At 33.8% G+C, this 26,402-nt stretch overlaps 1 protein-coding gene across 8 annotated transcripts in view; it reads right to left on the bottom strand.

The window, feature by feature from the left end:
* The window catches only part of PDE1A (phosphodiesterase 1A), a 476,490-nt gene that overhangs the window by 53,396 nt on the left and 396,692 nt on the right, over nucleotides 1-26,402 (bottom strand). For all 8 annotated transcript variants that reach the window (XM_051986090.1, XM_051986089.1, XM_051986088.1 and 5 more), the window contains 3 exons: nucleotides 16,604-16,685; nucleotides 15,794-15,914; nucleotides 12,433-12,620 (listed from right to left, as the gene is read on the bottom strand). In XM_051986090.1, the coding sequence (XP_051842050.1) occupies nucleotides 12,433-12,620; nucleotides 15,794-15,914; nucleotides 16,604-16,685 (391 nt within the window). The remainder of the gene's footprint in view (nucleotides 1-12,432; nucleotides 12,621-15,793; nucleotides 15,915-16,603; nucleotides 16,686-26,402) is intronic.

Below are 26,402 nucleotides of genomic sequence, written 5' to 3'. Positions count from 1 at the left end.
AAGGGATTATGGACCCTTTAATAAAGTGTCATTGGTTTAAAGTTCTGCCTTGCAGATTGGGCAGTTATAATCCCCTAAATTGAGAACTTGTTATTTGTACTCCAATAGTTAGCAATTATTCAGTGTCAATATACCAGGAGGTTTCTAGTGAAATATCCAGCAATCATTGATTCACCTTGTACTTGATTTTTTTCATCAATTACTTGATTAAAGGAATAAATAACACACTGATGGAATTGTAGATGACATGGCAGACCATATTATCACTATATATTATCTGTATCATATTTGGTCCCCTCAAAAGGTTCTAAAATAGATATGGAGAATTATTTCCACAGCAAAACAACTAAGAAAACATGTTAACCATTTCAAGCATCACTACTTCCATTCTCCATTCATATCTGTCCCCTTTTGAAATATACTCAAGATAAAATAATTTTCATTAAAATTTCACTGAGGTGAACATTGGCAGATTATCGGGACTTCAGGATATTAATTAAACATCAAGGCACCAAATTAGAATCCCATAAATTTGGTCATTATGGTAATAGCATGTAAAATGAATTCCTCAGAGGCCTAAAAATGTCATTAATCCCAGAGTGGGGAAAAGTTGAAGTCCCTTGGGCTACAAAATATTGAAGTCCTAGGCCATCAATTATATATGACAGACTTTTTTTCTTAAGAGAGAGAATGATTTCATTCAATGAGTTTCATGTTAAGGTACTACTGGCACAACTGTCTAAGTATATGGTATGTAAACACATTTCTTAATGATAAGGGGCCTTTTCAAGAAAGAAAAAAAATGCTTCTTTCTTTTTTATGCTGTTTGCTTTAAATCAACATTCTTTACCATGATCAGAAATAGAAATATCAATGATAGAGCCCTTATATTATCTGCTCATGATGAGTTCATTAACTCAAAAAATATTTATTGAATATCTACTATATATAACATGGTCTCTATCTCTTTGGGATTTATATCCTCATGGGGTTGTCATTATGTATATGGGTAATTATGAGACAAATAGAATGGGAAAAATATTTAAAAATCAAACCCCTCCCCCTTGCTATGAGAAAGAGAGAGACAGAGACAAATACAGAGAGAGAGAGACAGAGATAGAGATTCACCTTTGTTTTGGGAGAGAGACTTCTGAATTTCACTTCTACCAACATGGCAACTTTGATGTATATAGTCAGTGGTTGTCTAATTTTCACTGTCAGTGTCATTCATTGGTCACTGAGATGATATTAAGTCCACCATCCCACTCTATAAGATTTGATAATAATGTGGGAAGATGGATTGAATCTACAGAGAAGCTTTAAGGATAGTATACTTTTGTGTATCCAGGGAAGTGTAGTAACCAAAACATCAGAATGGGAAAAAAGATTTATACAGGAAACTCATCCAGCATTTCATATTTATGCTATGAGCATTTTGTATTTGTTACGCTTGATCCTCTCAGTCCCAAGAGTCATCTAGTAATTTTGCTATTATTTCAAAGTGAACAATTAATACAAAGTGAGCTAAAGGACTGAGAAGAGCCTGACATACTGAAGGAGTATGTCTCTATGGCATGCCTAAATTGACTACGTGGATTCCAATTAGAGTCTGCCAAGAGACCTTAGTCTCAATCTTCATTGGAATTTATCATCCTCTATCTCTCTCTTCCCTTCCTCAGAGAAATGCCTTGAAAAAGATGCTTGAATTTTGGTTCTTCACCTATCTGTTTCATCCCTCCTTTTTAGTCTTTTTTGCTAGTATATCATGACCTGACATGGGATGTACCCAAGGCCCTCTTTTCTGCCTTGATGATCTCATTAACTTCTATGGGTTTAATCAGCATCTCTTTGAAGATGTCTTCCAACTATATATATATATATATATATATATATATATATATATAGATAGATAGATAGATAGATAGATAGATATAGATAGATAGATATAGATATAGATAGATAGATAGATAGATAGATAGATAGACACTAACTTTTCTCTTGAGCTCCAGTTCTATAATATTAACTATCCTGTTGGACATTTTGAATTAGGTGGCTCATAGACATTTCAAACAACATGTTCAAGACTAAATTTTAAAAATTCCTCTTTTGAGCTCCCCCATTCTTTTCAAAATTACAACTGTCTTTCTAATTACTCAGGTTTGCAACCTCAGTGTCATCCTCAGCTCTATAAACAAACTCACCCAACATATCCAAATGATAGTTAGAATTCTCCTTTCATCACATTTCTTGCACTTGCTCTTGTCTTTTCATTCACAAATTCACCACCCCATTGAAGGCCACATCACCTTTTACTTGGACTATTATAGCTTCCTAATTGGTTTCCCTGCCTCATTTTTCACTCTAATCCATCCTCAGCCAAGTTGCCAAAGTGATTTTTCTAAACAACAGATATGACTTTATCATCCCCCTCTAATAAAATCTGATAACTTCCCATCAAGTCTAGGATCAAAAATAAATCTTCTGATAACAATTAAAGACTTTTGAAGTCTACCCCCAACTTACCCTCCCAGTTCACACAATACTCCTCTTCATGTATTCTAAGATCCAGGCAAAAGAGCCTTCTTGATTTTGCTTATATGCAACACTATCTTCTCCTCCCTATGTTTTTGCTCTATCTATTCTGGATATCAAGAATGTATTCCCCTCCTAAACCTCTGTCTTTAAGAAAACCTTAGTTTTCTAAGCCTTAACTCAAGCATTACCTTATACATGAATCCTTTTCTAATTCCCCCCTTTTATTTAGTACATACAGACATACATAATATATACATGTGTGTATATATATGTGATTGGGTCCAATTTGGGAAATCCCATATTTCTGAAGTCCATAAGCATATTAATAAAGCTCTCTGTGATAGCATTATATTTACAGAACAGGCACACCAAATCTATGAAGTTGTCTTAAAGTCATTTTGCAGTCATATTAATACATTATAAACAATATAGCACCAATGAGAAATTCTAACTCTGTATGTAAGGGAGAACAGAGGCTCTCACATCCTAAAGTCAAGATTATTCACTAACATATCAACTAGCAGTTATTGCTCACTCTGGAATGAATCCTCAATCTGGTGACATATTTAGAGGTCACTCTGGTTGGGTGAGATACTATTAGTGCCATGATGGAAGAGACCTCTCTCCACAAGGAGTATGGGAAACTTCATCATGACATGGTTGTATCCTAGGACAATAGGGGATGAACTTCTCCCAGATTCCCAAGGAAATTATGTGTGCTTTGTGGCTTTTTTCTAGCCCTAGGCAATACTCATATTCTTATAGGGAGGAAGGCCACTTTATTCCCCACTCCATGTAGGTATCTTTGGCCTAGTTGAGTTCATTATGACTAATAACTACACCCCATCCTAATGCTGTAAAATTCTGTTGTAATTTTTTTTGGCTAATTGCCCACTTTTGTGGGCACTGCTAACTTTAAAGTCAAACTGTGGGAAAATAATGACCTTTATAATAATAATACTATTCCTTGTAAAAGTGGTTCATAGAACCAATTAATAATGTTTAATGGAGGTGGGAGATGACAATGTACGTCAACAAATTTCAAGCTCTCCAGATTTCCCCCACAAACAGAAAAAAATTTACACTTCAATGTGAACAGACTGGTTATAAATCAAGAAGACTTGGGGCAGAGCACAGGTCCTCTTGGGACACCCCAAGAAGATTTAAAGAAAAGTCCCTAGGCCAGAGATTAAGCAGTGTGAAGTACAAACATCTCCAGATTAGCTCTGTAAAAACACCAAATGGGGATCCTGGGTATGGTTAATTGGGTTTGGAGTGAGCCTCAGCCTGAACTCAGGAATTTAGACCTCTCAGACAGCTGGAGAAGCGCATGGTCTTAATCCTAGAAGACTGCATAAACCTTGGCTGATTAGGATTGCCAGACCAGCTGCGCTGGGTGGGAAGAAGCAAGCACGCCTATTGAGTGCAGAAGCAGTGGGTTCTTGCAAGAGGGGAGAGCTTTTGGTTTGGGGTTCCAGGTCAGAGCAAAGAGCTAAAGATCTATAGAAATCTATAGAAACTTACTATTGGAATAGGACAGATCAGGGTTCATCTTCAGAGGAAGACACTGAAGTAAAAAAACTTCTTTTAACCCAAAGAGTAATGTTAAATGGCTCCCTGCCCAGAGAAAATTTACAGAAGTCACAAAAAGACTTTAAAAATCAAATGAGAAAGGCTGAGGAAAAAACAAAAAAAAAACATCCAAGAAGAACAAGAAGATTATGGAAAAAAAGCTAACCAGCTGGAAAAGAAGATAGTTTTAAAGAAGAAAATAATTCTTTGAAAATTCGAACTGGGCAAGGGAATTCCATTGAAGCTATGAAAGTCTAAGAAATAATGAAACAAAATGTAAAAAAATAGAAAAATAGAATGGAATGTGAAATATCTTATAAGAAAAACAACAGATTCAGAAAAGAAAGTGTAAAAATAATTGGAAAATTGAAAACTATGAGCAAAAAAAGAATCTTGACACAATGATGCAAGAAATAATCCAAGAAAATTGACTGATAGAACAGGAGGGGAAAGTAGAACTAGAAAAAGCCATTGATCACCACCTTAAAGAGATCCTTTGTGGAAAATAGATAGCAATATTATTGCAAAATTTCAAGAAACTCAGATCAAAGAGAAAGTTTTGCAAGAAACAAGGGGAAAAAACAATTCAAATATGCTGGAGCTTCAATTAGAATTGTACAAGACTTAGCAGCTGCAATAAAAGATCAGAGGTCCTAGAATCATATACACTACCTATCAAAAGAACTGGTCTGTGGCCAAAATATCATATCCAGCAAAATTATCCATAATATTGAATGAAAAAAAAGGACATTCTATGAACTTTCAGATTTTCAAGATTCTGCCTCAATCAAGCCTGAACTTAACAGAAAATTTAACATATAAGAGCCAATATCAAAGTTTAATTTCAAGGAACTTTAGATGGACAAATTGCTTATGTTTTTTAACATGGAAATTAATACCACATTTTTAAGATTAACATCAGTTATTGGGAAGTTCAAAAGAAAGATCCAGGCAAAGGTGAATATGATCTGACTCTAAAAAGCAAAACTATTTAAGAAAAGGTAAAAATAGGAATTATAAAAGTAAGGTACAGAGGAAGAATAGTCACAGAGGCATTAGAGGGAAGAGGAGGGCTTATAGTTCTGAAAACCTACTCATATCAGGAATGTGGTTAATTAGGCAACACTACATAAATATCATGGAGGGTATAGTACCCTCCATAATCTGTAAAGAAATAAGAGGAGAGAAAAGAAGGAGAAGATAGGATAATGGGAAGTATATAAGGATGTAGAAATTTATGACAATGGGACAAGGTGTGTAGATTAATGGGCATGGGATAAGGGATAAGGTGGGCACTCTTCACAATCTATAAAGAAATAAGGGGGGGGGCAGAGGAGAACATAGGATAATGTGAAGTATAGAAGCATAGAGAGTAATGGTTGTGGATTCTAGATATGTATATTAATAGAAAAGGGATAAGGGGTAGGAGGAAAACAATAGCATATGATAATGTGGTCTACAGAAGGATATTTAGATTAATTGGAGTAGGATAAAGGTATATAAATTAATGGGAATGAGATAAAGAGGAAAGAAAAAGATAGGGGGAGAAAATAAAGGAGGGATCCATGTGTGGGAGGAGATTAAGTAATAGCAAAGCAAATTAAGGAGTAGAATTAAAATAGAAGAATTATGAGGGATAGGAAATAAAGAGATGTATAGAAAGATTATAACAAGGATCTGGAGAAGAATTTATTAGGGAAAAAAAGTAGGGCTAGTAATCATTGATCTCAGATAAAATAAAATTCAACAATTTAATTATAGGACAGTCATACATATTAATATTATTTTAGATGCATGTTACTTATAGTTAAATGCATACATATGTGTGTATATCATAGTATCTATGGGTGTTTATACATGTAAGTCTGTGTATGTGTGTGTACAGATTTATGCATATGTGTGGCTGTGAATTGTATATATGTGTGATTATATATATTTATAATATATACATATATGTATATGTGTATGCATATATAAATATGTCTGCCCTTAACTGTTGCCTCCTAGAAAGATTGGGGGGGGGAGAGAAGAAAGGGGAGAAAACAATAAAGTAAAAACGCACAGCAGAAAACAAAAGAATAACCTACAAGATAGCAAAGAAGAGATGGATATTCATGAATATAATTTTTCTATTATTATTTATGCTTTCTTGAAATAGAAATTTAATGTTATATATTTTGAATCCTTCCTGGTGTTCTGCTGGACACATGACAGTGTTTTCTTTTTAAATTTTCCTTTTCTGTCTTTCTTTTTTCTATTCTGTTTTTCTTATTTTGTATTTAGCTCAATAAATACATTTTAAAAACCAAATAAGTAATATTTATTGGAGCATGTTTGTCAATAATCATCACAATAATTAGAAATGTTCAGTCCTTTTTAACAAATTAAGTTCTCGTGATTCCTTTACAAATTTAGTGCTTTGTGAACTGATGCTGAGTGAAATGAGCAGGACTAGGAGATCATGATATACTTCAACAACATACTATATGATGATCAATTCTGATGGATGTAGCCATCTTCAACAATGAGATGAACCAAATCAGTTCCAACAGATCTATAATGAACTGAACCAGCTACACTCAGCAAAAGAACTCTGGGAGATGATTATGAACCACTACATAGAATTCCCAATCCCTCTATTTTTGTCCGCCTGCATTTTTGATTTCCTTCACAGGCTAATTGTACACTATTTCAAAATCTGATTCTTTTTGTACAGCAAAATAACTATTTGGACATGTATACACATATTGTATTTAATTTATACTTTAATATATTTAACATGTGTAGGTCAACCTGCCATCTGAGGGAGAGGATGGGGGGAAGGAGGGAAAAACTGGAACTAAAGATTTGGCAATTGTCAATGCTGTAAAATTACCCATACATATACCCATGCATAAATAAAAACCTATAATAAAATAAAAAAATTAGTGCTTTGGTGCTTCTTAGTAAAGAACATCATAATTAAATATTAAGCAGAATAAAATCATCATTGTATCAGAAAATTTCTCCCTACCCTTGGAAAGCAGTTAAGGAAAACAGTCCTCTCTATTGTTCACTTTTCAACCTGGTGATGGCTCCTGAAATGCCACCCTTGTCATTGCTGAATACTCCTAGCAGAATACCCAAGGACCATTCCTTTGAGGAGCTCAAGCATTCAATAAAGTCCCTCTCAATTGGTATTCAAAACCATTTGGTATTGGCTGAGAAATAGATTAGTGGATCAGTGGAAAAGGTTAGGTTCACAAGACAGAATAGTCAACTATAGCAATCTAGTGTTTGACAAACCCAAAGCCCCTAACTTCTGGGAAAAGAATTCATTATTTGATAAAAACTGCTGGGATAATTGGAAATTAGTATGGCAGAAATTAGGCATGGACCCACACTTAATACCATATACCAAGATAAGATCAAAATGGGTCCATGACCTAGGCATAAAGAACGAGATTATAAATAAATTAGAGGAACATAGGATAGTTTATCTCTCAGACTTGTGGAGGAGAAAGAAATTTGTGACCAAAGATGAACTAGAAACCATTACTGATCACAAAATAGAAAATTTTGATTACATCAAATTAAAAAGCCTTTGTACAAACAAAACTAATGCAAACAAGATTAGAAGGGAAGCAACAAACTGGGAAAACATCTTCACAGTTAAAGGTTCTGATAAAGGCCTCATTTCCAAAATATATAGAGAACTGACTCAAATTTATAAGAAATCAAGCCATTCTCCAATTGATAAATGGTCAAAGGATATGACAGACAATTTTCAGAGGATGAAATTGAAACTATTACCACTCATATGAAAGAGCGTTCCAAATCATTATTGATCAGAGAAATGCAAATTAAGACAACTCTGAGATACCACTACACACCTGTCAGATTAGCTAAGATGACAGGAAAAAATAATGATGAATGTTGGAGGGGATGCGGGAAAACTGGGACACTAATGCATTGTTGGTGGAGTTGTGAACGAATCCAACCATTCTGGAGAGCAATCTGGAATTATGCCCAAAAAATTATCAAATTGTGCATACCCTTTGATCCAGCAGTGCTTCTATTGGGCTTATATCCCAAAGAAATACTAAAGAAGGGAAAGGGACCTGTATGTGCCAAAATGTTTGTAGCAGCCCTATTTGTAGTGGCTAGAAACTGGAAAATGAATGGATACCCATCAATTGGAGAATGGCTGGGTAAATTGTGGTATATGAATGTTATGGAATATTATTGTTCTGTAAGAAATGACCAACAGGATGAATACAGAGAGGACTGGTGAGACTTACATGAACTGATGCTAAGTGAAATGAGCAGAACCAGGAGATCATTATACACTTCGACAACGATATTGTATGAGGACATATTTTGATGGAAGTGGATTTCTTTGACAAAGAGACCTGAGTTTCAATTGATAAATGACAGACAGAAGCAGCTACACCCAAAGAAAGAACACTGGGAAATGGATGCGAACTATTTGCATTTTTGTTTTTCTTCCCGGGTTATTTATACCTTCTGAATCCAATTCTCCCTGTGCAACAAGAGAACTGTTCGGTTCTGCAAACATATATTGTATCGAGGATATACTGCAACATATCCAACATATAAAGGACTGCTTGCCATCTAGGGGAGGGGGTGGAGGGAGGGAGGGGAAAAAAAAATCGGAACAGAAACGAGTGCAAGGGATAATGTTGTAAAAAAAAAATTACCCTGGCATGGATTCTGTCAATATAAAGTAATTATTAAATAAAAATTTAAAAAAAAGAGAATTGTAATCAAATCAATAATACCATTGCTTCTGATGAGAATTTGTCAATCTGTATTGTCCTATAGTTCTGTCTCTGTGACTTTTCTGACCGAAATGCTATTTCCCAGCCACAACTTTCTTATTTGTGTTTTCTCTTTTAGAATGCAAGCTCATTAAGGTCAGAGACTATCTATCTATTTATCTTTCTATCTATACATACACACATACATGTACATGTTTTTATATATATGTATATTTATATGTATATGTGTGTGTAGATGGATATATGAAAGAGACAGAGACAGAGACAGATCCCCAATGATTAGCGTAATATTTAGCATATAGTAAAGCATTTTTAAAAAATTTTTATTTAATAATTACTTTATATTGACAGAATCCATGTCAGGGTAATTTTTTTACAACATTATCCCTTGCACTCGTTTCTGTTCCGATTTTTCCCCTCCCTCCCTCCACCCCCTCCCTTAGATGGCAAGCAGTCCTATATATGTTGGATATGTTGCAGTATATCCTCGATACAATATATGTTTGCAGAACCGAACAGTTCTCTTGTTGCACAGGGAGAATTGGATTCAGAAGGTATAAATAACCCGGGAAGAAAAACAAAAATGCAAATAGTTCGCATCCGTTTCCCAGTGTTCTTTCTTTGGGTGTAGCTGCTTCTGTCTGTCATTTATCAATTGAAACTCAGGTCTCTTTGTCAAAGAAATCCACTTCCATCAAAATATGTCCTCATACAATATCGTTGTCGAAGTGTATAATGATCTCCTGGTTCTGCTCATTTCACTCAGCATCAGTTCATGTAAGTCTCGCCAGTCCTCTCTGTATTCATCTTGCTGGTCATTTCTTACAGAACAATAATATTCCATAACATTCATATACCACAATTTATAGTAAAGCATTTTTAAAAATTCATTAATCTTCACGAGAATGCTCTGAGAGTGCTATAAAAAGATATGATTTAACTTTCTTCCAAGTTATTTTGAATTAGATTCTCTGACTAATCAATGAGAACCTATTTTGTTTTAGTTGATACTGCAAAAATTTCTAAATTATGTTTACTTTCTTGACATATAAGTCAAGTATATTTAAGAGGATTAAACCTTTCCTGCCTCAGAACTGGTAATCTGTGAATTATTATTGAATAGGGCAGTTGATGAGGAGGGAAATAATTATCTAGTTATTCCAGACTGAGTAATTAGTTTGTTTCTTTTGGCTTCAACTTTTGATTTTATTTGATCAAAGAAGCTTCCTATATCAATGCTGCTGGGTACCTCCTCTGAAATCTCTTTTTTTCCCCCCTGAGGCAATTGGGGTTAAGTGACTTGCCCAGGGTCGTCACACAGCTAGGAAGTGTTAAGTGTCTGAGACTAGATTTGAACTCAGGTCCTCCTGACTTCAGGCTGGTGCTCTATCCACTACTAGCTCCCCTGAAACTTGTCTTCTTAAAGCATTGCTTGGAGCACAGAGAAGTCAAGTCTTGCGACTTGTCCAGTGTCACACAGCCAGTCTGTACCAGGTGTTTTATTGTAGTTATACAAGGATATTTTTTTGTACTTTACATCCTAGAAAGAACAAAACTGAATTAAATTTATTTCCCTTCTACCAGTCTTCAAATTGTGTGTAAAGTATTATGCTAGGCCCTGGGGCTATAAGACAAAGATAAAGGAATACCTGTAGGCAAGAAGTTTGCAGTCTTCTGGGGGTGACAGTGGGAATGAAAATATGAAATAAAAGATGGAAATAGACAAATTCAAGTCAATTAGATAAAGGAAAGGACACTAATGATTAGAAAATGTTTAATGTCAGAACTTTAAATTCTTTAATTTTTTTAAAATGCTTTTTTTATTTTTATATACTTTTGTTCCCTTTGGAAAAAGGATAAAGCATCATAAAATTTTTGATCATGTAAACTTTGTTACTGTCCAGAATTAACTACAATAATAGCTATCAATAGTAATCACTCTTAGTGAAAATATTTCTCTTAAAATTAGTTGGAAAAATGTTCTCCCTTATAGAATACTATGATCTCCTAAGAGTTAAAAAAGTATTGACCCAAAGATCATGGAGAGTTGCATAATTAGTATCACTAAACTATGACACCGGCTAATCAAGGCTTGAATACAAGTTTCCCATTAGTTCTAGCATCCTCTTGGCTAGTCCTACATAATTTGTCTTAACTACAGTCACATCCATTACAGATAAATATAAAGGGGTAAAGAACAACACCTAGGAAATGTTTGACTGGAGAAACAGATGAGCCATTCATGTAATCAGGGGTTCAAGGGACTAATAAATGGCTACCCTGAGTGAAGCACCTTTTCTAGCATAAAATTCAGTGAGAGTGAGGAAAGGATTTGATATGTTCATTAATAGTTACTCTGGATCATTTAGGGAGGACTTGATCAAGAACCATGCAGGAAGAGGAAATGTACTGCTATACTGCTGGAGGGAATAGCCCCATCAGGGAGATCACACTGCAGACTTGAAGTATAAATACATGAAAATAATTTGAGAAAAGTTTGTATAAGACATCATGACTTCATTAACCCCATCCCCTACATTAAAGCTTCTTAAGCTGTAAGTCACAACCTTATGTGAAGTCATGAAAAATTTGTCAGTGATAAAAGGGTTTCTGAATATAACAACCAAAAATTAAATCAAAATGAAACACATAATGAATCTGAGGTGTTTCTGGCAACACTTGTGCATCATGAGACTTCACTATAATCTTGATTCTGAACATATAGCATGCACACTTCACACTATGAATACAGGAACACTGCCAGAAACACTTGTATTCAGCTCAGATTTTAAATGAGGTCACAAAATAGCTCTCTGGTGAAAAAGGAGTCATGAGTGGAAAAAGTTTAAGAAGCCTCCCTGTGGAGCAATTTGGAATAGTAATAAATATTTAACAACAAATATATCACACAATATAGAAGCTAGATTTTTTGCACTGTAATTTCCAGAGATGTATTCCCAAACTCAGGAGATAAGTGATTAGCCAAACAGATGATCTGGTTAAAGCAATTAGAAATGCACCAAACTCTTATGAAATGATACAAGAAATTCTTATTTCAAATGCAAGGAACAAGCAAATCATGGAACAATAAAACCTGAAAGGACCCCTTAAATACTTGAATTATATATAGATAAAGAAATTGAAGGAGATTAAGTGAAATGACAAGAACAAGGCCATTTAGCACATCCTTGCTAGAACCACAACTAAACCCGTCTTGACCCATGATATTCTTTATTCATGTTGAAAGACTGTTAGAAATGCCTTAAAAGAAGGATAGGTATAATTGGTTCTGTGTCAAGTATATTCTTCCTTGCACAATCTAGATCTATACAGAGCAACTACTAAACAGAACAGTTTTTCACTCACAGAACAGCCAAACTATCCGAGGGAGTAAAAGGGAGGTCAGACAGACAGACAGACAGAGAACACTATTTAACACTAAAGAGTATAAACATGCTATGACAGAGACAGTAAAATGGGAGATAATTCAATATATTGAGGTGAAGCATTGCTATAGAAAAAATGTAAATGTATTCATGAATACCTTGTGCTGCTAACTCTTTCCACCTTTCTTTGTTCTGTTGAATGATGTCCACCAAGTTATTCTTAAAGCCCTTCAGGTCCACTGTTGCAAGAGAATAGTCTGAGGAATTAGACTTATCAGATATGTTGCTTTTAATAGTCAGTCTTTTTAAAGCATCCCCAATATTTACAGATCCAATGTTAGGTGAGCTACAAAAGAAAAGAAATTTTGTTCAAAAGTTATTTAAATATCTGACAAGACTTTCCTTCCCTTATCTCTCTCCCGCCCGTTCCATGAGAAACAAAAGATATGTTATATGTAGAAAAAACAGAAATCAAACCCTGAAATTATTATTTGCTGACAACTAAGTGATGTAGTAGAGTGCCTGGCCTGGAATCATTAAGATTCAGTTTCCTGAGTTTAATTCTAGCCCTAGATACTTACCAGCTGTGTGACCCAAGGCAAGTCATTGAAAGAAATGTCAAGCTACTCCAATATCATTGCCAAGAAAACCCCCAAACACGTATGTGTGTGTGTGTGTGTGTGTGTGTGTGTGTGTGTGTGTGTGTATAATTACCTCTAGTAAAAAGTAAGTTCCTTAAGGGCAGGGATTGTTTTTAAACTTTTGTCTTTCTATCTCCTGTATTTAATAAAAATTCCTGGTACACAGTAGATAATTATTATACTTGTAAATTGAATCAATGAAATTTCCTCAACACAAGGCAGTTTACAGGAAAAACAGGGCCACTATTGTTAGATTTTCTTGCCTTCCTCAAAAGTCAGCTACATATTCCAGGGCTCTCCAGGGCTCTAACCCTGAGAAGGTGTTGACTTTTTAGATGAAATGACAGAGTTTGCCCAGAGCTGAACTCAATGATGAAAATCACCAAGCAGATCAGTATCAATCATATTTGGAAAAAAGAGAGGCCATTATCAAATCCAAATGATGGTCCAATTTATGATCATTGGTTCTCTTATGAAGTTCTGTGATTCTACAAAGCCCACAATTCCATTCAGCAAGCATATACTATATGCCAATTCTTATCTGAGATGCTAATGAATACAAAGACAATAAGCAAATCATTGCATGCCCTCTATGAGCTTGTATATTATAAAGTCACAGGGACTTTATAATAGAAGACAAAATTTCTGAGTTAAAAACTAATATTGAAGTCAATCCAATACCTGTACTGGAAATTTTATTCCAGTAGAAGACTGTTAGTTGTTGGGATTTTACATCTCCTTGAATCAATTTATTTCACTTTTGGAGAGCTCTAAGTATTTTGAATTTTTTCTATAGATTGACTCTAGACGATTTTCACCTACTGTTCTTATTTCTATTTCTTGGTGACAAGGAGTTCAAGTCTATATATCCACATGACAATATTTAAACAAAGTGATTCATGAAGAATTATGATCCCCTGCCAACTCTTCTCTAGACTAAATGTCTCTGATTTTCCTCAGCTGTCTTCCCCTGGACTCATAACAGTTTGTAAATGATCTCTTAAAAATGTGGTTTCCCCAAATTGAACATGAATACCAGATATGATCTGATCGGAGTAAAAAAATTGCAGGATTTGTATGAATAAAGCATTAACTCATCTATACCATTCAGGGGAATACTGAATGAGTCTGTGAGTTGTAAAGTGAATATTCAAACATTTAAAATTATTAACAATGTGCATCAGTGGGCATTTAAGTGATATCCCATTAAAATGGAGTGGGCAGCTAGAAGGTACAGTGAATAAAGTGTCAGACCTGGAGTCAGGAAGACTCTTCTTCCTGAGTTCAAATTTTACCTCAGACAGTAACTAGTGTTGTGACCCTGGACAAAATCACTTAACCATGTTCATTTTTATAAAGTGAGTTGGGAAAGTAAATGTAAAGTCGCTCCAAAAAAACAAAATGAAACCCAAAAGGTTCAGAAAATAGATGGACATGACGAACAACACCATTAAAAATAAGTATGCTAATGGAGCATCCATTTGGAATTCTAGAGGAATTCCTAAATGAATTGAATGTGTAGAAATACATTTATATTACTCACACAACATCTCTACTCCTTATCCACTAGATATAAAATAATGGATAGAAAGCAGGATAACTCAAAACCCTGATGTTATCTTATATTTGCTTATCTTCACATATCTTACCTTCCCTCAGTAAAATGTAGTCATATGTTATCCTTCTCTTCCAAAAGTTACTTGACCCAAACAGGTCAGGACCAGATAGTCACCAAACTCCCTTTCAACTTTAAACTTTGGGGGCTAATTTTTTCAGAAGAAGTGGGAGAAAATGTGTGTGTGTGTGAGTGTGTGTATAAAACTTGTTTTTCAAAAGGCCAGAGTCTTAAGACAGTCAATTAGTACAGTCGATAGAATTTTGAATTTAGTTTAGAAGACCTGAATTTGAATTTTGCCTTAGACATTAACAAGTGGATAATTCTGATCTAGAACAAATCCTTCATTTTACAGATGAGGAAACTGAGATTTATTGTCTCACTATTGTCATCTATCCAATGATAATAATAATAAAAACAATAACAGTAATCACCATAATAGCACTTTCCTCAGTATGTCAAATAAGATAACATGTAAACTACTTTGCAAGTTTTAAAATACTAATGCCAGTCATTTTTAAAATACTCTGTATCTTTCGGGATTTTCAAGAAAAATATATAGACTTATGTTCTATCCATTTGTTGTTTTTGTTCATGGAAATTCCTTTAGAACAGATATTTTCTTATAATAGATTATATAGAGAGATAGCAGAACACTGAAGATAATGGAAAGTATTTAGTTTTTTAGTATTTGTTTATTATATTATTATTAATTGTATATTATAATTATATTAATATTTAGCATTTATTATATTACTATCATTTATATTTCATGCTGTTTGGGAAAAATGAACTGTACTTTTGATATTTAGAAATAGCTATCAGATATATGTTATTGGTATTCTGCACAAAATATATACTTAATTCAAACATTTAAAAAAATTTACCAGAAATTAATTCTTTTTTTGTTAATTCCTTATATAAAAAATATATGATGTAGATGGCATCAGTTTTTATTCATTATCTGTTCAAAAGGGAAAGTCAGTTTTCATGTAGGCCTCAATTTCCCCATCTGTAAAACGAGGGGGTTGGACTAGATGACCTTTAAAGTACTTTTCAAATCTACGAGCCTATAACCCTATTAATTTGTGTGTGCTAATGGCTTTTGATTAGTTGAAGTTGCTTCTTTACTGTGTAGCCACCAGGTGGCAATATCACATAACAAGTGCCATAAAAGTTTCCTTTTTGTATTGAAGCAGATTGTCACAAATAATATGCTATGAAAATTTACAATGAAAAGAAAGGGGGAAAAAAAAATCAAACCTGTTTGATGCAAAGGGAGAATTTTCAGTTTTTATGGCTTCCTCTATAAGAGGAGTAACAATTTTCTCTGTTGAGTCCATCAGAAGAGAAAACGTTGGCTCTACTATGAAATCAATGAAACCTAAGAAGAAGAAAAAATAACATTGAGCTTTATGCTTTTCCTGGTTGTCAAAGCCAATTTTCTCAAAATTTATTCTTTGACTCCAATGATATTGTAAATATTGTTTTAGGGATTTAGGTTACTGTATATAATAACTCTGGGAAATCAATTTAACTGGCCTTTTATTGTATCTTTTTATGTTCATTTTGCTTATCCTGTTCATTCCACATTGCAAGGAAAGAAATCAAAGATATCATCGATCATACACCAAAAGAAGAAAGGGAAGTAAGGGAAAAGTTTTCCCATCAAATATCATCAGCATTCTATTACCCGGTATATAAAGGCTCAGCTACTTTTTGGAATGAATATATTTTTCAAAAAATTTTATTTATAAGGAATTGTTTTAAGAAATGTATAATAAAAAATCAGGTTCAGCTGACATAAATTAGAAAAAATATTAAGGTCCTTCAATATAGCATAAATGTATTGCTAATTACATGCGATATAGATAATTCACATTTATGTAGCATTTTAAATTTTTTTTGTTTTAAAATTCCAAAACACAGGAGAAGAGTGTATCAGAATTTTCTTCAAACTATTTTATCTAGGGTTTTAAAGATTTCTTTATGTAGTTAACTACATTTTACAGAATTGATTTTTAAGATGAAAGTATATCCCCTGCTATCACCCACCACCGTTGTCAACATTACCTATTTGTGACTGGGCCACCAGAGTTGACTTGCGATCACAAAGTGGAGAAAAGGGAAGGCCTAACTCAGCTTCCTTATCTCCCTGTGGAAAAGAAATCTCATTAGTACAGAAATATTCAGAAGAAATACTGATATCAAGGATTAAAAGAGAAAGAATCCGCAAAATACCTAGTTCTTCCTGGTTCTTCCTAATGATTAGACTATATCTGAACGACATACCATTCATTAAGATGTTTTAGATAATCAGAACTAGGTGCAGGGCAAAGAGAACAAGCTGCTGCTTTTTTTCATGTTCTTTTAGGGGAAGAAAGAAAAGAAGAAAGACACTTCAATATCTTTAGAATCTTGGCTAATAATGTTCCTTTCTGAGATCTTAACTATATGGGATTCTTTCAAGTTACCATAAAATATATTTCTTCATACTACTGAATTTGATGTTCATTTAGTAGTATTGCCCATGAATACTGCACTGTGGTTTCTTCTTCCTGTCTACAGTGAATCAATATGCATTTATTAAGCATGCTAATTATGTACCATGAGACATAATTATTAAAAAATGAAATAATTACTGTTCTCAAAGTGCATACATTGTAAAGGAGTAAGTCTTTACACATATACATAAACACAGACATATATATATCTTATATTTATTTGTAGGCATGTATAACTATATATAAATATATAATGAATAGATATTAAAGGAATAACTATAATATCAGTAAGTCCAATAACAACATGTAAAAAAAATCCCCTTTTTAATATATTTAACAGGCTTCTAGATAGCAGTTTCACTATGGGATATGATTCAGATATGAATGGCAATAGGATAGAATGAATAGTCAGAAGAAGTTGGGTTCAAGTCCTACTTCCATATTAATTTTATGGCTATATGCAAACTAATTAATCTCTCAGTCCCTCAGATAATCCTCTGAAATGATGAACTATAAATAACATACGACAGAATCACAGATAGGGGACCCTTTCCAAAAATTCAGAGCCTTTACTTGACATTAAAATATAGAATAGGCTGATGTCTATATGATTTCCTCAGTACTGAAAACATCTCAGTCTTCCCTAATTAAACCAGATAAATATGTCTTCTGCATTAATACAGACATATTTACATATATTCTTCACAAATATTAAAACCTAAAGTTTCATTGGAAGATCTATTTATTTTACCACTGTGATGATTTTTTAAAATGGAAATACTCCTGGGAAGGATAATATTTTCATCTACTTGGCTCTGGGAGTCAATCATTGGAAGGGGTCAAAAAGAATGATGGACACTGGAGAATAGGGTATATAGAAAAGGGAAAAGAATATGTTTAGGAGACCAGAAATGCCAAGATTAAGTTAGCTTTCCCTGATGTTTTCCAGTAGGTCCCAGCTTAACTATATATTTACATGGAATAAGAATTACAAGTCATGAGTTGAATTTTTCTTTCTGCTCATCAAACTGTGTGCTGAATGTATACTTGATTAAGAATTAACTTGGGGCCAAAATGACTTCTCAAAAATGAATTATATGATGTCTCAGTGAAAAAAGATAATTATAAGTATTTTCAGCTCTTCCTTCTGAATAAATATGGCTCCATCCAGGAGATGTTGCCTAACTACCATTCACTGACCAATTATTACCCACATTATTCATTCATTCTATTAATACTATTCAATAGAATGCAAACTACAATACTATTTTGTGTCTGTAAGAGCTGCGATTCTCTAAGAACTGGTTTGAAGCTCTTTCTAGAGGCTATATTTTTCTCATTTTTATGACTTTTCAAAGAAGTACCATGATAACAGTGAATGAATATTAAACTCTGTCTTAACAGAATTTAATATTCCTCTGAGCATTTGTGTGTATGTGTGTGCATGTGTGTGCATGTTTGTATGTGTGTGTGTGTATGTGGATGTCTATGTATACTTAAAATCTGACACCTGAAGAGCAAAACAACAGCTTTGTATAAATAGCAAATAATGAAATGTTGAAGGGAAAAATATTCCTTTAAGAAATTATGACTCCTCAACTATCCAGGTTTTAGTTTCATCATCAATAAAATGAGAGGGATGAATTTCTAAAGTTCCTTCCAAATCTATCATTGTATCACAGTTAGCATATTAGCATTTTAAAAATTAATAGAGTGAAGGCTTATTTATATGCTTTTTAATGCATTGAAGCTGTATTGGCTTTTCTTTCTTATTATACTTTCTCCCCGATCATTCTTTTATTTTTATTTCATGACTCAATTCATGAATTACTTTTACCATGAAGCCATCTCCAACTTATCCATTTACAAATATTCTTTTCATCCTTAAAGCAATTTGTCCCAATTCCTTTAACCTGATCATATTTTTTCTTCTAACATATTTGTTTATATATCACATTTCCTATGAGTCTATAAGCTCCCAGAGAGACTGTCATTTTCTTTTTTGAACATTTTTTTGTAATACATGTCTTGCATACAATAGGCATCTAATAAACTGTGAAAAATATGTATATATGTGATTAGATGTATAAATTCATATAGACAAAGATGTGTATATATATGCATTTGTACATATTTATGTATACATTTGTGTATCTACAATTCAACAAACAGATTGCTACCTGCGAATACGAAGATAAAAAACAACATAGTCCCTTTCCTCAAGAAATTTATGATAATAAAAACTTGCATTTATAAAGAACTTTTAGATTTATGTTATCATTATAAGGACTCTTTGAATTTGGCAATACAAGGATTATTCTCTCTGTATTGCCAATAAAGAAAAGCCTCTAAATAATTTCCCCAGAATTATATAACTAGTAAGCATTAGAGACAAGATTAAATTCAAGTCTTTTTAATTCAATAATTTTAAGTTCTTTTAAAAATTAAATCCTTTTAGTTTCAAAACACATGCATGGATAATTTTCAACATTCACCCTTGCAAAACCTTGTGTTCCAAATTTTTTGCCTCCTTTCCTCCCAACTTTCTTCTCCTTAGATGGCAAGTAATCCAATATATATTAAACATGTGCAATTCTTTTATACATATTTCTACAATTATCATGCTTCCAAAGAAAAATCAGATCAAAAGGGGAAAAAATTATAAAGGAAACAAAATCCAAACAATAAAAAGAGTGAATCAAAGTCTTTCTTAACTCCAGGTTGAATATAAGTTTCACATTACTATATTGTCTCTCCAATGTAAAATATAAGGGACAGAACTAGGAGACAAATAATTATGACACAAGGAAGAATGCAATAAGGGGAAAAAGCATAGATAAAATATTATAATAAATTTGATCACTTTCAGCTGGTGGGATGAGAAAAAGTTTCCTGAATGAGATGGTCTTGGAAGAAAAGAGATTTTTCTAGTGGTAGAAATAAAATGAGTATATTGTGAAATGGAGGATGATTTACATAAATGAATGTAGAAAAAGGTATTCATTTTTAAAGTTTTGGAGCTTAATTATACTGTTAAAAATAGAGATTTAGAGAGTAAACAGTATCTTCCTAGATATCTAGGCTAACTCTGAATTACCTTTGCATGAATTCCCCTTAGAACATTCCAACAAACTCAAGACCAACCTCTGCTCAAGACCAACTTTACCCAAGCCAGACTACCCACTCTCTTGGTTAGGAAAAGGATACAGTTACAACAAAAATATGGTTCAGAAATTTCTAGGTCTTCTGCACCATTGTGTATGTCCAAGAACCATTTGTTTATCTTTTAGGGCATACCAGATATTCTGTTATTATTTTGATAGACTTATAGTTGTATATTTTTATGACATATTTTTGGTCATGCTTATGATCTACTTGATACCAATGTTTCAATATCCAATTATAGCACTGTTTCTATGGAAAAAGAGAGGCCCATTTAGAATTACTCTGAGATGTAGATTGTCACCATTTATTATAGATAAAAGCAGGGCTTGTAGTTGGATATGTTTAGGTTAAAACAGTTTTTCTTCTGCCTTGTTTTTTCCAATTGAGTTTAACTTTCATTTATTAGTGTCAAGCCTGCTTCTAAACAAATCTTTTTGAAGCTTTTCTCCACAGGATACAAAACAGCTGATAGAAAATTGCAAAATATGCCCTCTCCATTTGGTCTAAATAGTGCCAAAGAGAGTGATATGATAGAAAATTGTTAATAAATTGAAGTTTTTCCCTAGTGCATTAACTGAACTGCTTGGTTGTTTCAGAATCTTGTTTGTATAGTGTGCCCAATCAAGAAGATAAATAGAGACAAATGTCTCCTAGCTTTCTTTTCTACACCATTCTTAGCTTTGTTAATGTATTTACTTCTGGATTCTTTGAGCTAAATGAAGTTACTGGAATAAGTTATCAGGCCTTGAGCTTTCAGTGGCCAGAGACAAATGAAATATTCTGGAAGGATCTTTTGACTTTGGTACTTTGTACCTAACATAGTTTATTTCTTAGTATAGTCAAATGATGAAGGGAGACCCTCTCACTTTCTCCATCATCCATCCAAAGTCACATTCCAAAATGACTGAAACTTTGAATTTTGGAACAAATTCAGATTCAAATTGGAAAAATACATTATGTCTACAAATCTCCTATTGACTTCAAAGGATACCTATCAAATATCTGGAGAAAAAGGGAGGCATAAAACTGAAGGTAGTTAATTCAACTGCTAGAAATTCAGTCACTTATTTCCTCTCTGAAGGACATTCTTTTATTACGAATTGTAAAACAAAGCCCATCTGATACATAGACTACTCAACAGACTGGATATTGGTTAAAAAAATGATTTATGAGGATTGGGATTCTCTTCAATTTTCCCCCAATTCTTGCTGGAGGTTATGTTGCTTTGCTCTCAATGAAACTAAATGATATAAAGACATAGAATAGATTTGTAGCTGTTAGAACTTGCAGCCAAGCTGTCTCTGCCTTGGTCTCAGATGCTACCTGCCATATAAGGTCCTTTTTGATTTCAACATACAATGTCCCTCACTTCTTTCTCTTGAAATTATTCTTTCTCTATTTTGTGTTTTCTTATATGAGCACATGTTGTAACTTCCATAAGCATCTTAAGACAGGAACTGTTTCTCTTTGGCCTTTTGTATAGGCAGCAGAGCGCCTTTTATCTAGTAGGCACTTACATGCTCATTGAATCAAATTGTCTAACCCACCAGTCTGGGGCATCTTTAATTTAAACAATAAGCCAATTAAACAAACACCAAGTCTACCATTATAGAACAGCAAAGAAAAGTTGGTATACAATGCTTTTTGAAAAGGGCATTGTGACTGTAAAATGACCACTCTTTCCTTTTAAGTACCTTTAAGGATACTACCCTTAAAGTTTGCATTCTCTCTTATCATTAGTCATCAAACATCAAACAGACATGACATATTTTTTTGTAAGTATTGGCCTATAGTGCTTTTTCCATTAGCTCTTTGTATCAGGTTTAAAATAGATATGGAGAATTTAAAACATTTAGTCTTTCAAAGTATGCCAAGTATCCAGAAATTAGCCTTCTTTCACCAAGCAGCACAGTTTGGAGGGTTGTTTTTATTATTATTATTTTTTATGATTTGGCAGCTGGATGATAAGCACACATAGCATGGGAGCTCATAGAATAGTCTTATTCCAAATTATTTTTGTGAGAAAAATTTGAGCATTATAAATCATATGCATTAAAATTCTATGTGAAATACCAAGAGAATGGTTGATCACAAAAATAGTTGACCTTTTAACATCCTATATATTACCTCTCAATTTCCACAATGTGCTTGAAGGACATAATCTAAGTATTAAGTATAATTATCTATATTTTTTTATAAATAAGGAAAATGAGGCTCAAGAAATAAAACACTTGCCAACGTCTCACAGCTTACAAATATCAGAACCCAGAGTTGAAACCATGTCTTCTTGGAGAAGATTCTGGGAAGATGGCTGAGTAGGTCAGAAAATTTCAGATTTCCCTCACAAACAAAACAAAATTGTGCCTCAGGGCAAACATAGATTGGTGTAACACAAATAAGATTTGGGAAAGAATCAGAGACCACCAAAGAAGAAAGATTCCAGATAGGGATTAGCCAATATGAAGTTCAAATACCTCCAGGCTAGATCCACAGAAAGATCAAGTGAAGGGGCAGCTAGGTGGTGCAGTGGATAAAGCACCAGCCCAGAAGTCAGGAGGACCTGAGTTCAAATGCAACCTTAGATACTTAACACTTCCTAGCTGTGTGACCTTGGGCAAGTCACTTAACCCCAAATGCCTCAGAAAAAAAAAAAAAAAAGAAAAGAAAGATCAAGTGGAGACCCCTGGGGTGAGATAGATTTGACGGAAGTATCAGCAGGAACCACAAGAACTTTCACTTCCCAGATTGAGCCTGGGGGAATTGAGGGGTCTGAGCCCGGGAAAACTGAGAGAACCTCTGCTAATGAGAAAGGCCAGGCCCAACTGTACTGTTGAGTCACAGCCCTAGGCAAAAAGGAACCAGTAGTGATAAGTGCAGAGGGAAGGGAAGACAGAGCATCATCCTCTATTCCACCATTAGAGGAGTATACACTAATAATTTTAATTAAAAAATAAAACAAAAAAGCAAAGAAGAAAGAACTGAGGAGAATATAAGCCAAGATGACAGAAAGAAGCCAAGATGTTGCCTGAGGTCTCCCTAGATTCCCTCAGAATCAATGCTAGATCAAGCATCTAAATAGATTTTAGTGAAAGAACTAACAAACATTCCAAAATTTTCCAGCTTAAAATATCTTGGAAGGACTTGAGGAGAAGCGTGTGTCAATTGTGCAGGGAGGAACATGGCCCAACATAGGCTCAGTGCAGGGCAGACTGGGAGGCCCCTGGGTGCAGGTTAGATTGGCCTTAGCCAGGGCATTAGCTGATGGATCAGTAGGTCTTCTGTGAGAATTCCAAGGCAAATTTAAGCCCCCAATCCCAGCATAATAAGTGGGACTTGGTCTGTTTAATCCAGTGCAGTGGAAAAGCTTAAGTATCTTGGGACAATTGCCCCTGTGAACTAGAAGCAGAGCTCAACTTTTTAAAATGAGCAAAAAAGCAAAAAAGAGCCCTGACTATAGAAATCTAATATAGTGACAGGGAAGATCAGAACACAAACCCAGAAAAGGACAGCAACAACAAAATTCTTACAGATGAAACCTTTGAAGAAATGTGGGGGATGTGAATTGGTCTCAAGCTCTAAAGGCTCTCTTGGAAGAGCTCAAAAAGAATCTTAAAAGATAGAAAAAAAATTGGGAAAAGAAATGGGAACTATGCAGGTAAATTACAAAGTGTTTTTTTGGGGAGCCAATAGCTTGGAAAAAGAAGTACAGAAATTAACTGAAGAAAACAACTCCTTAAAAATAAATTTGGAAAAATGGGGGAAAATGTACTGAATAAAACAAGTCCTTAAAAATAGAACTGGTGAAATGGAAAAATAAAATAACTCCTTAAAAAACACAATTGGCCAAATGCAAAAAAAAAAAAAATAGCAAAAAAGCTAACCAAAGAAAGTAACTTGTTAAACATTAGAATTGGACAAATGGAAGTAAATGATTCAATAAGATACAAAGAATCAAACAAAAAAAAAATTAAAACAGAAGAAAATGTAAAATACCTCACTGAAAAACAACTGACCTGGAAAATAAATTCAGGAGAGAAAACCTAAGAATTATTGGACTACATGAAAACCAAGATGAAAAAAAAAGGAGCTTGAACAACATCTTTCAAGAAATTGTCAAGAAAAACTGTAATATCCCAGAATCAGAAGATAAAATAGTCATTGAAAGAATTCATTGATCAGCTCCTGACAGAGAACCCAAAATGAAAACTTCAAGGAATACTGACACTACTTTCTAGAATGATCAGATCAAGGAGAAAATACTACAAGCAATGAGAAAGAAACAATTCAGATATTGAGGACTCATAATCAGAATTACCCAGACCTAACTTCCCATAGTCTGGAATATGATATTTCAGAAGGCAAAGCAGCTTGCACAACAACCAAGAATCAATTACCCAGAAAATTTGAGCATTATCTTTCAGGGGAAAGATTGGCATTCAAAGACATTCAATGAAATAAGGGATTTTCAATAACTTCTAATGAGAACACAAGAACTGAAAATTTGAAATTTGATCTTCAGATACAAGAATCAAGAGAATCATAAAAAGGTAAAAAGAAAAGGGGAATAAAACTGTTTTTTAAAGGTTAAAATGTTTATATTCCTATATATAGGGATACGTGTAACTATTAAGAACTGTATTTTTTTCAGGGCAGTTAGAACGTGTATACATAGAGAGAAGGTATGGGTTTAAGGTAACTTTAATGTGATGACAAAAAAAAAAAGAAATTAAAGAGATGGAAAAAGGATTATACTGGAAGAGAGAAAAAGGGAAGATAAAATGGGAAAAAATTAAATCACAAGAGACACAAAAGACCTATTGTAGTGGAGGGAAAGAGGGACGGGGATAAGCAGTTTTTGAACTTTAGTCTCTCTGAATTTGATTCATAGAGGGAATAACATATCTATTTAGTTTAGTCTAGAAATGTGTCTCACCCTATAGAGAAGTTGGAGGGGAAAGGAGAAAGGAAAATGGGAGGCTAATAGAAGGGAGGGAAGAAGTAGAAGAGAAAAGGATAAGAAAGGAGGAGTCTGTTAAAAGGAAGGGAAGACTGAGGGATGTGGGGATCAGAAGCAAAACAGTCATGAAGAGGAAAAAGGTGAAAGGAAAGAGAAAAGTATAAGTGGAAAAAAGAGTCTGGCAGGAAACAAAGAGTTAATCATCTTAAGTGTGAATGTGACTAGGGTGAGCTCTCTTATATAACAAAAGCAGATAGCAGAGTGGATTAGAAGCCAAAATCCTACAATATGTTGACAAGAAACACATTTGAAGCAGAGAGATACATACAGAGTAAAGATAAAAATATTATGCTTCAGCTGAAGTTTAAAAAAAAAAAAAGGCAGGGAAAGCAATCTTAATCTCAGACCAAGCAAAGGCAAAAATAAATCTAATTAAAAGAAATAAGGAAACTATATCTTGCTAAAAGGTGCCATAATGAAGAATTATCAATACCAAACACATATTCACTAAATAGTGCAGTATCCAAATTTTTAGAAGATAAGTTAAGTGAGTTGTAAGAATAAATAGACAGCAAAACTATACTGGTGGGGGATCTCAACCTCCCTCTCTCAGAATTAGATAAATCTAAACACACACACGCACGTGCGCACGCACACACACACACACACAAAAGAAAGAAAGAAAGAATTTAAGGAGGTAAATAGAATTTTAGAAAAGGTATCTGGAGAAAAGTGAATGGAGAGAGAAAGGGATATATTTTTTCAGTGGTATATGGCACTTACACACACAAAAATGATCATATATTAGGGCATAAAAACCCTACAATCAAATGCAAAAAGGCAGAAATTGCATCCTTTTCAGATCACGATGCAATAAAAATTATGTGTAGAAAAGGAGCATGGATAAGTATACCAAAAATTAATTGCAAACTAAATAATCTAATCCTAAAATTGAGTGAGTCAAACAAGAAATTATAGAAACATATATTTCATCTAAAAGAATGATAATAATGAAACAATATAGTCAAATTTATGGGATGCAGCCAAAGCAGTTCTTAGGGGAAATTTTATATCTCTAGATGCTTACGTGAATAAAATAAAGAAAGAGGAGATCAATGAATTGAGCAAGCAACAACAACAACAAATCTAGAAAAGAACCCCCAATTAAATGCCAAATTAGAAATTCTAAAAATCAAAGAAGAGGCTAATAAAATTGAAAGTAGGAAAACTATTAAATCAATAAGTA

This window comes from Antechinus flavipes, chromosome 3, assembly GCF_016432865.1.
Source record: "Antechinus flavipes isolate AdamAnt ecotype Samford, QLD, Australia chromosome 3, AdamAnt_v2, whole genome shotgun sequence".
Lineage (NCBI taxonomy): Eukaryota > Metazoa > Chordata > Mammalia > Dasyuromorphia > Dasyuridae > Antechinus > Antechinus flavipes.
The sequence above is the reverse complement of the archived record's forward strand: the minus strand, read 5'-3'. Positions and strand labels throughout refer to the sequence as shown.